This window comes from Platichthys flesus, chromosome 7 (genome assembly GCF_949316205.1).
Source record: "Platichthys flesus chromosome 7, fPlaFle2.1, whole genome shotgun sequence".
Lineage (NCBI taxonomy): Eukaryota > Metazoa > Chordata > Actinopteri > Pleuronectiformes > Pleuronectidae > Platichthys > Platichthys flesus.
This window is the reverse complement of record NC_084951.1, coordinates 303,131-315,168: the sequence shown is the minus strand read 5'-3', so window position 1 is coordinate 315,168 and position 12,038 is coordinate 303,131. Positions and strand designations below refer to the sequence as shown.

Sequence of the window (12,038 nt, the reverse complement as noted above, 5' to 3'; positions counted from 1 at the left end):
AGGGGCCATTTTAGGGGTTCAGTATCTTGCCCAAGGACACTTTGGCATGCAGATGGGGAAGAGTGGGGATTGAACCGCCAACCTTCTTGTTGGAGGACGCCGACTAGACCCCTGGGCCACACCTCCCAGGGGTGTAGTAAAAGAACATAGTTTCTAAGACAGTTTCTATAACATCCTATTCAATTTAAGCCCAGCCCTAGTTTGAGTAAAACATTAACACAAACTCATCATGTCGACATAGAAATAAAAGCCTAACGAAAAGATCTTGGGCGTAATTTATAACCGTTGCGTGCACACAAAACAGAACCTGAAACTTGTGTATGCCACTTTTCACTCAAACCTTGGGATTTATAAAAACAAAGATGACGGGAAAATGTGCACACTTTCATGCAAACTCTTTCCCATGCGTACGAAGATTTTCGAGACCGGAAAATGATGATGCTGACGTGAGGTGCTGAATTGAAGCAGATTATTGATCCACTTCATCATTAACCTTGTAATCAGCAGCGTTATTTGTGCCTCTGGAAATATCAAACCATCAATTTGAAAAAGATATAAAATAACTTACAGCAAATTATGTTATGATACCATTAAACAAAGGAGTTACAGAGCTGAGTAATTATTTGTTTTTAATAATATCTTCGAACACTGCCTGTCATCAAGTAGGAGTGAGTCTAAAACTTTTCACTTTCAAACTTCTTTTCCAATTAGTATCTCAGAGTGGATGTCAGGATCCACTGATGTGCAAAGTAATCATCCATTTGCTCTAAATCAGTGGTCACCAACGACAGTTCTCACTGTCGATCCCCGTAACTCCCTGCAACTTTTTACATTACATGATATTACATGCTGACGCGTTTAGATAACCGAACTATACCAGTACAAAGTACTCAACACTCTGATTTATTAGCCGAAAGGTCTGTGATAAAGATTTTATAATATTAACTTTTATATGTAGAGCCTTTTTTGGTAATTTTTTTAACTCCACCTTTGATTTAGATTTTTTATTATTTCAGGCTCTGTTCTTTATATCGTCCTCACTCTCACTTACTGTATCATCCACAGCTGCATTGTATCGGGTTTTCTTTATGAATGACGTCAAAACTGTCTCATATAATTGTTCTTCACCTCAGCCTCACCAACAAACACCTCTTCTTCCTCTTCTCATTGCCAGATGCTATGTTTCACCGTAGAAATGTATTGGTCAGTAAGAGAATTTCATATTCATGATGTGCTTTGCATTGACAACTTACTGTATGGTAAAATGTGGGCAGGTAGGGCGGAGTATCAGGTAGATCCACCTACGAACGACTTCAGTAGACTGATTTATAAAGCTAAAATTCCGTTCAGCTGTGTTCAGCTTTTGTGCGCACACACACTTTTAGTATGAATCCTACGCCCTGTTTTATAAATGAGGCCCCTGGACATTACTAAAACTGAAGTCCTGTTTGTGTTTTACGTGTTTGTGTTCTTTCTGTGTTGGTCAGGCTCAGTGTGCAGCGTGTCAGGAAGCCTCGCTGTTGTAAGGGACCCCAAGGTCTGCTACCTCGATACTCTGCCATCCAAGCTGATGGTCAGGAACAACTTTTCCGCCTCACTGACAACATCCACTCTGAGTTGTAAGTCTCATTCATTTCTAAGTGTGACTAGTTCTTGCATGAGCTGCAGTTTGTTTACTGTGTTTTTCCCACCACAGCTTCATCGCTGTGGAGTCCATCGACAGCAACTGTGTCCTCATATCCTCCAAAGTGGTATACTTCCTGAAGCCAGGGGACTATGTGGACCGTGAAGCCATCTTTCTGGAGGTCAAGTACGATGACCTGTACCATTGTCTGGTCTCCAAGGACCATGGGAAGGTATATCTGCAACTCACTAAGAAGGCTGAGAGCACCAGTAGTGGCGTGGCCATTCCTGGCCCCTCCCACCAGAAACCCATGGTGAGACATAATTTTTTCTTTACAACCTTAGGGTTTCCTCTCTTGTGTCCTACTGGTTTTGACAATCTGTGATTAGAATAACTAATTATTTGTGGGAGTATGCATTGAATCAGCCCATGCCGGACACAGATGGAGGAGTTGTGGACTTACTCAAGAGTCCATGATTAAGATTAAGATGCATTTATTAGTCCCAAACACATGCACAGACATGCAAAGGCACACTCATGCAGGTAGAGAAATTTAATCTCTGCTTTTGACCCATCTGGTGCAGGACACAGAGAGCAGTGAGCGACCATGTACAGCGCTCGGGGAGCAGATGTTGGGGGAGTAAGGTGCCTTGCTCAGGGGCACTAGACAGTGTAGGGAGACTCTTGGATTTTTGGACAGATCAATCCAGGTTAGTCTTTTGTTGTCTATCCGTGGAGTCGAACCAGAGACGAACCAGAGACCTTCTCTGCGCATAGTCCAAGCTTCTGCCACTAGACCACCGCCTCTCATGACGCTGCACATATAAGAAATATGGCCTCTCTGTTTGGGATCCACGTGTCAATTCATATTTTTGGAGGGAGATGAGAAAGATGGGGTTGCTGAGCAAAATGTCTAATAAAAAAACAAACAAAGGGGTGAGATGTTGGTAGATAACGGCCACCCTTGTCTGTGGTGTAGCTAAAAAAGGGGATGAGGTTATATAATTTGTTCGTACGGAACATACTTGAGATAAATAACAACTTGACACATGAGATGAAACCTGAACCAAGACCAAATCTTTCCATCACTTCAAAGAGAGTCCCATTCCACCCGGTCAAAAGCTTCAAAACCCATAAGCTCAAGGGGCCTCATGGTGGGCTGTAATTAAGCCTCTTTGACCATAAAAGTTTGCACAGACACATTCTTCACCAATTAGCATTTATTTGAAAAACAGTATTGTGACATCTACTTTTTGTATATAATCTTATCAACACCAAATCTGGAAGACAGCATTGTGAGACTGAGATACACATTTCTATTATAAATGAGCAGGATTGTTTTTTTTGCTAAGGGCGGCATTTAAAAGGACATTGGCCATAGCTCATCAACATTTGGTCCAATTATCATCAATCTTGGGAAATAAGTTCTGTGCTGTCTTCGGAAACAGATGGATCAAAGTAATTAGAATTTTGTCTATTGAGGCACTAATCAAAGTAACCACTGAACCAAGTTTCACCAAATTTGTTATCAATGCTTTAGGGAGTATGGAGGACCATACATGACATAAGTAAAAATAAATAAATAAATAAATGTATAAATAAATACAGAAATAAATAAATAAATGAATAAATAAAAATGGAAATAAATAAATAAATACAGAAATAAATAAATAAATATGTTAATACCAAAAGAAATGTCAAAAGAAATGTCTTAAATATATTTTAACATTTATTTTTTCCCTGATACATTTCCTTTGCATTTGCAGTGTCCTTATGCTAATGAGAAAGGCGGGCCTAACCGCAGTCTCATGCAGGATTGGTCACAGGAGTGTAATGATCCAGCCCTACTACTTCTGCCTTTCAATGCTGGTGTCCAGTAGCTGTTTGCAGCGTTGAGCCAGTTCACACTTAAAATGAACTAGTTCAAGTTCAGAGGGTTAGTTAAGGTTATTTTTTATTGGGATGATTTAGCTGTCAGTAGTCCTGACTGTGAGCGACACGTCTCGTGTTGTACTGAGCACAATGAGCGAGCCGAGAGGAGGAGGAGGAAACAGAAACTCCAGCTCGGTACAAACCACCTGCCGCCTCTGCTCTGATCCTGAAGCCGCTGATCTCTGAGCAGATGTGACCAAAGAAGCTCTGTGTTTTCACTGTTTCCAGTGTTCCACAGAGTCACTAACTGGCTGCTTCACGGTGAAGAGATCAAGTCTCAGTCACTGCCCGTGTCTCTGAGCGATTGTGTGGCGGAGCGCAGGGGCTGTGTGTGTGTAGCTCAGTTGACCAATCCTGCTCGAGACTGAGGTTAGGCCCGCCTTTCTCATTAGCATAAGGACACTGAAATCGAAAAATAAAAGTTGGAATAAATGTGGAAATAAAAAAATAAATATGGAAATAAATGCAGAATTAAATAAATCAATGTCTTAAACTTATTTCCACATTTATTTATTTATTTCCACTTTTATTGCAACTTTTATTTATTTCCACATTTATTTATTTCCACATTTCAGTGTCCTTATGCTAATGAGAAAGCCGACCTAACCTCAGTCTCGAGCAGGATTGGTCAACTGAGCTACACACACACACAGCCCCTGCGCTCCGTCACACACTCGCTCAGAGACACGGGCAGTGACTGAGACTTGATCTCTTCACCGTGAAGCAGCCAGTTAGTGACTCTGTGGAACAGTGGAAACAGTGGAAACACAGAGTTTCTCTGGTCACATCTGCTCAGAGATCAGCGTCTTCATGATCAGAGCAGAGGCTGCAGGTGGTTTGTACCGAGCTGGAGTTTCTGTTTCCTCCTCCTCTCGGCTCGATCATTGTGCTCAGTAGAACAGGAGACGTGACGCTCACAGTCAGGACTACTGACAGCTAAATCATCCCAATAAAATATAACCTTAACTAACCCTCTGAACTTGAACTAGTTCATTTTAAGTGTGAACTGGCTCAACGCTGCAAACAGCTACTGGACACCAGCATTGAAAGGCAGAAGTAGTAGGGCTGGATCATTACACTCCTGTGACCAATCCTGCATGAGACTGCGGTTAGGCCCGCCTTTCTCATTAGCATAAGGACACTGCAAATGCAAAGGAAATGTATCAGGGAAAAAATAAATGTTAAAATATATTTAAGACATTTCTTTTGACATTTCTTTTGGTATTAACATATTTATTTATTTATTTCTGTATTTATTTATTTATTTACATTTTTATTTATTCATTTATTTATTTATTTATGTATTTATTTATACATTTATTTATGTATTTATTTTTACTTATGTCATGTATGGTCGTCCATAAGGGAGGGGGTCAGCAACCTAAGGCACGTGTGCCATCATTGGCACGTGGCGCCATAATCATTGGCACATAGGCGATTTCTTACTAAAGAAATGTTCAAAAGTGTTGCCATCACACAGCCTTTGTTATTTAGCTTGATTGATGTTAGCACCTCCCAGCCATCAGGTGCCAGCAATGCACCATAGTCTGGATGCCAGTTGCCATTAAACAATAAGAAGAAGAAGCCTCCCAGCCGGCGCTGCTCGCATTTTACCACATGAATCTCCGTGAAGTGCAGCCGTTCAGGTGTATTGGTGATGGCATGCCCGCTAGCTTAAAAAAACGAAGGTATGGGCATTTCAGCCCTCAGGTCAGAAGTGTGTGGCTTTGCTTTACATATGGACCGTGCTGTGCACGCTATGTTTTGAAAATGTTGTGTGCCAAACGTCTAGTGTTAAGCACCACTTTGATACGAGGCACGAAAGAAGTTTCAAAGATCAGACAGACAAGGGAGAATAAATCAACTGTGCATGGTCCAGGTATGAGAAACAAGCCAACTCTGTCATAGTCTTTGCCAAAATGCAATGTCTTACAGGTAATACCCATCTTATTGGTTTTTCAACTTATCAACACCAAATTCAGTATAAAGCATGGCGAGACACATTACTATAATAAATGATCATGATTGGTAAAAAAACACGGCTGTTATTAACTCTAAACTTTTGCCAAGGGCGTGGCTTAGCGTAACTTGGCCATAACTTTTTTTATATTTTTCCAATCATCGTTAACTATTTAAATATGTTTTATATCTTATCGTAAAATAGGGGTGTTTAAGCATTTTGAGATACGCCCTTACGGAGTGCCAAAAATATCAACAACGTTCCTATTGTTCCTTTAAACGCAGTGATAGCAGCAGCCCCCCCGGCCACACACCCTCCTCCAATCACTGAACATTTGAACACTTGCACTAAACTTTTACTTTTTTTAACTACTATATTATCCTGCCTATAGTATATTCATATTTATATATTTTTATATATTTATCTTGCTTAAAGTTATTATATCATACAATACCTGCTGTACTACTTCAGATATATTACTTACTGTTCATAGTTCTTGTATTATACAATACCTGTTAATACTGGTCTAGTGGCAGAAACTTGGACTATGGGCAGAGAAGGTCTCTGGTTCGTCTCTGGTTCGACTCCACGGAGAGACAACAAAAGAGGAACCTGGATTGACCTGTCCAAAAAAATCCAAGAGTCTCCCTACCCTGTCTAGTGCCCCTGAGCAAGGCACCTTATTCCCCCAACATCTGCTCCCTGACGCCGTACATGGTCGCTCACTGCTCTGTGTGTCCTGCACCAGATGGGTCAAAAGGAGATATTGCATTTCCCTACCTGCATGAGTGTGCCTTTGCATGTCTGTGCATGTGTTTGGGACTAATAAATGCATCTTACTCTAATATAATCTTAATCTACTGTACTATTTCCTTTATTACTGCTCATAGTTCTTATATCACACAATACCTGTTAAAACTGTACTATTCCATATATATTTGCTACTACATATTATCGTATCTTTCCAGCAGTAGTGTCTTGTTGAAGTTGGTGTTCGAAGAGAGGAGATGCGGTTCCAGTACTTACAAGTATAATGTTTATTACACAAGAGTATTATAGGTCAGGATGAGTTTCTAGAAAACTCTGAGATAACACACAAGCTGAATAGTGAAAATCCGCCTTGCCTCTGCAAGGTAAGGTGTTTTATTGGGGAGTTGTTTACCACCAACCTAGAGATACAATGACGTCCCACAACCGGGCCTTCTGCCTAAATTTGGAAATGTGTCATACCTTAAGATTTAAGGACCCGCTGAAAACCATCTCTCCTCTCATTATTCCATAGGCAGTTCAAGGATAGTTCAGACAAGGAGAACACACTGAACACATCTGGAGATAATACTTAAAGGTTTGAACTTAAGATTCAAGGCGCCTTAAGATATTAACATGTCATTATGATCTATACCTATGATAGAGAAAATCATTAACTGGATATTAACATACCATTTATTGTTTGTATCTGTGCCATGGATATCTATTAGCTAAGGGAATATACTACAATATCTTATTTATTTACATTCCATTTTAAATACGCACAATACTCTGCACTTTAACTCATTTTTTTGCACTTCTGGTTAGACGCTAAACTCAATCAATCAAATTTGATTTGTATAGCCCATATTCACAAATTACAATTCATCTCATAGGGCTTTAACAGGGTGTGACATCCTCTGTCCTTAACCCTCAGCAAGAGTAAGGAAAACCTACTAAAAACCCTTATAACAGGGTAAAAATATGTAGAAACCTCAGAGAGAGCCACATGTGAGGGATCCCTCTCCCAGGACGGACAGAAGTGCAATAGATGCCACGTGCAGGAGAACATCATCAATAATCAAAGTCTCTAGCAGCATTTGATGAGGGTAGACATCCCGAAGGACAACCCCAACATGACATGCCAAGCAGTCCCGCTGCAAGCACAGTCAATGCTCAGCAACCATCTAGACCACGATCCGCCATCCAGACCAGACACCACTCCAGTCCTCAGTCACCGTCCACCGCCGCCCACCAGGACCCATCACAAGCCACCACCGCGGTCCTGGTCCACCGCCCGTGCCAAATGCCAACGCGACACAGGGTCCGCCACCAGCACCACGATCAGCCCACATGACTCAGAATCCGCCACACTGGATCCAACACCGCGACCCCCGGTGCGCGATCCACTAACCGCAATCCATGGTGCGGCCACAGAGGTCCTGGATCTGCGGGTGATAAAGCAAAGGGATTCCGGGGAAGGGGGATAGGGATGGAGAAGAGGAAGGAGAAGCTGGAAAGAGAAGCTCCGTGTGTCATGTGTCATAAAATAGAACAAGTAACGTTCTGGCGCACTAATTAGCTCTAACTATAAGCTTTATCAAAAAGGAAGGTTTTGAGCCTACTTTTAAATGAAAAGAAGGTGACTGCCTCCCGAACTGAAAGTGGTAGATTATTCCACAGCCGAGGGGCTTGATGGCTAAAAGCTCTGGCTCCTACTCTACTTTTAGAGAATTTAGGGATGACAAGTAGGCTAGAGTGCTCTAGCGGGTTTCTAAGGTACTAACAGCTCTTTAAGGTAAAAAGGCGCTATATTATTAAGGGCCTTGAAGGTGAGGAGGAGAATTTTAAATTCTATTCTAGATTTAACTGGAAGCCAGTGTAGCGATGTTAATATTGGAGAAATGTGCTCTCTTCTTTTTGTTCTCATCAGGACACGTGCTGCGGCATTTTGGACAAGCTGTAGAGTCTTTAACGACTTACTGCTGGAGCCTGATAATAATGAATTACAATAGTCCAGTCTAGATGTAACAAAGGCGTGGACTAGTTTATCTGCATCTTTTTGTGAAAGGACATGTCTAATTTTTGAAATATTACGCAAGTGGAAAAAAGCGGTCCTAGAAATTAGTTTTAAGTGACTATTAAAGGATAAATCAGGATCGAAGATCACTCCCAAGTTCCTGACTGTTTCATTGGAAGCAAGGGCAATGTCGTCTAGCGCAGCTATATCATTAGATAATGCATCTCTAAGGTGTTTGGGGCCAAGTTTTATAACCTCTGTTTTGTCTGAGTTTAATAAGAGAAAATTGCGGGTCATCCAGGTTTTTATGTCCTTGAGACATGTTCGAAGTTTAGTTAATTGATTACTTTGTTCAGGTTTTATTGACAAATATAACTGGGTGTCATCCGCATAGCAGTGGAAATTTACCGAGTGTGTCCTGATAATGTTTCCTAGTGGAAGCATATATAATGAGAATAAAATTGGGCCGAGCACAGAGCCCTGTGGAACACCATGGTTAACTTTGGTGCGCACAGATGACTCATCATTAATTTGCACAAATTGGGAGCGATCAGAAAAATACGATTTAAACCAGTTAAGGGCGGTTCCATTAATGTTAATTAACTGTTTGAGTCTTTGTAATAAAATTTGATGGTCAATTGTGTCGAATGCTGCACTGAGATCTAACAGAACGAGGACAGACACAAGTCCCTGATCTGAGGCTATTAAAAGGTCATTAGTGACTTTTGCCAAGGCTGTCTCTGTACTGTGATTGGCTCTAAACCCCGATTGAAAGTCTTCATATATATTATTTTCCTGGAGAAACTCACACAGCTGATTGGCAACAACTTTTTCTAAGATTTTAGAAATGAAGGGGAGGTTAGATATTGGCCTGTAATTGGCTAAAACCTCTGGGTCTAGGGTGGGTTTTTTGAGTAGGGGTTTGATGACAGCTATTTTAAAAGACTGTGGTACATAACCTGATGATAATGACAGATTGATAATGTTAAGTAACAAACTATCAATTAGGGGCAGAATTTCTTTAAGTAATTTGGTAGGAATGGGATCTAAGATACAGGTTGTTGGTTTAGAACCTGAGATTAATTTTGTAAACTGATCACGGGTGATCAGAGAGAAGCTGTCTAAGTAAAGGGTAGGATTCTCAGCCGTTTCTGAGATCTGTGTTTGGGAGGGTATTAGTGCCAATTAAGGGCAGGAGATGGTTGACTTTATTTCTAATAGTTTGAATTTTATCATTAAAAAGGTCAAAGATATTGCTATTTAGGGATCGAGGAATACTGGGTTCGGTGGAGGTGTGACTCTTTGTCAGCCTGGCTACATTGCTGAAGAGAAACCTGGGGTTATTTTTATTCTCTTCTATTAGTTTTGAATAGTAGGCGGCTCTTGCTTTGTGGAGAGCCTTGTTATAATCTTTAACACTATTCTTCCAGTCTATTAGATTTTCAACATTGTTGCTGGAGCGCCACTTCCTTTCTAGTTTTCTTGATAATTGTTTTAACTCATTTGTCTGGGAATTATACCACGGAGCTAATTTACTATGTTTGACATTTTTCTTTTTTAGAGGCGCTTTTGAGTCTAATGTTAATTGTAATGAGTCTGTAGAGCTATCGACGAGGTGGTTTATCTCAATGGAGCTCAGGGTTTTAAAGAATTTGCTGTTTATATCTACTGCTAATACGGGTTTAAATATAATTGGGATTATTTCCTTAAATTTAGCTACAGCACTATCAGGTAGACATCTAGAAAATGAATTTTTTATTAGTGGCATATATTCAGTTATTGAAAAATCAAAGGTTATTAAATTATGGTCTGATAGAACTGGATTGCGCGGAAGTACTGTTAAATTTTCAATTGCGACACCGTACGATAATACAAGGTCAAGTGTGTGGTTACCACAATGAGTAGGTTTGTGCACACACTGACTGAAACCAATAGAGTCTAGTATTGAACTAAATGCTACGCTAAGGCAATCTTTATTATTATCAACATGAATATTAAAGTCACCAACAATATTAATTTTATCGGTCTTTAGGACTAAGTTTGATAAAAACTCAGGGAATTCCTTTAAAAATTCAGTATAAGCCCTGGGAGCACGGTAAACTATGGCAAATATGATTGGCTGTTGGTGGTTCCTGGATTGGCGTGGAAGACTAAGAACCAGACATTCAAATGATTTGTAGCTGAGTTTAGGTTTAGGATTAATTGATAGACTGGAGTTAAAAATAAACTGCATTTCGTTGTATAAGTACTTGTACTGTGCAATGACAATAAAGTTGAATCTAATCTAAAATTGAGCTGCCTCCTCTTATTGAGCCGCTAACTTTAATTGAGCAGCTTCCTGTGCTCTGCTGTGGCTGAAAGGGAAGAGTGGTAGGCCGTTTTTTGTTCAGGCTTCATACCTCAACCTTTTTCAGAAGAAAAGGCTACAGAGCAGGCGATTACTGATTGGTTAAACACAGCTTCTTAAATCTCAAAACTAGGAAAACCTCTGTTACAGTATTAATGCACAATTAGATCTTCTGTTTAGTAAGACCAAAGTTAGGCTTTGCTATTGGAATACCACCTTGCTGCAGAGAGGATGGAAACAAAACTGAGCTATAGAGTGAATAAGAAAAAGGGAGCAGTTTTAGAAATACAACTCCAAAATGACCTTAAACATAGTGTTTTATAGTTCTCTCTCTCTCTCACTTCCTGTAAGTAACAACTTTGCAAACTGAGCACTTGAAAAAAAAAAAAAATCAATGGGTCCAACAAATTTAAGCAAATTGGTAATGTGTGCCTTTTCTAGGTGTGTTCTTGTTTGTTTTGTTGGTTTCTTGGTTCTATATTGTGATGCAGTTGTAGAACTGGGTTCTTTCAGAATCTTAACACTCCTCAATCTGTCTATTTATTCCGATTGGTGTATCATTTAACATCATGTAACAAATCCTTTTCCTAGGTCCATGTAAAGAGTGAGAATCTCGCCATCAAAATCTCTCAAGAAATCAACTATGCCAAGAGTCTTTACTACGAGCAGCAGCTAAAGCTTCCGGCCAGTGAGAATGAGGACTACTTACTGCTGGAGTCCTGATCACATGACTTTTCTAAGAGGGTGTCTGAAGAATTATTTACTTTTCTTAAATCCTGAGAATGTATTTTGTTTATTTTTTGTAGGCTTTTGTTTTTTTTTAAATTGACAAACTGCAGTAAAGGGAACAGTCAATCACCATTCCACTTGGTGTAGTCACATGATGTTTGACAAAGCGCATGCATGTTCATGACAGAAAAAACACATGCAAGGCAATGTTTTGTATGTATATGAAGTATGTATAAACAACAACAGGTGTACACACCCTACAAGCTCTATATGTTTGTGAATAGTCAGAAATTTCAATATAATAAACTGCCTTTACAACTCTAGTTTGTGTATTAGAGTGCAGGGGTGACTTTTAGGGACACCATTTGCCTGTCTGTCACTGTCTGCCTTTTACAATCACATACCTCTACATCTGAGTTTCTCTGCTTTTATTTAGCAGCTGTTTTTTTTGATGAGCCCACTGTTCTAATGACTCAATCCACACTCCCTTTAGCCAGGCTTAACTCTAAGTTGTTACAACTTGTTATATGTCAGGTTTTGGGGTTTCAGTTTGGTATCAGAGGTTTTCTTGAGCTAAGATTGAATTGTATTTTAATAGGGGGAATAGAGTTCAGTCAATCTGTTATTCTGTAACATAATGTTCACATGGATACTGCTTTAATAAAGTCCCGTAACTGCA

The 12,038-nt window shown here is 40.0% G+C and overlaps 1 protein-coding gene across 3 annotated transcripts in view; it reads left to right on the top strand.

Moving 5' to 3' along the window:
- Positions 1-12,038, top strand: part of vps13d (vacuolar protein sorting 13 homolog D) — a 123,329-nt gene extending 111,291 nt beyond the window's left edge. For 2 of the 3 annotated variants that reach the window (XM_062392890.1, XM_062392888.1), the window contains exons 68-70: positions 1,488-1,619; positions 1,697-1,937; positions 11,222-12,038. In XM_062392890.1, coding sequence (XP_062248874.1) covers positions 1,488-1,619; positions 1,697-1,937; positions 11,222-11,353 — 505 coding nt within the window. In that variant the 3' untranslated portion in view covers positions 11,354-12,038. Of the gene's footprint in view, positions 1-1,487; positions 1,620-1,696; positions 1,938-6,798; positions 7,259-11,221 lie in introns of those variants that run through there. The other variant, XM_062392889.1, reaches the window with a different exon arrangement.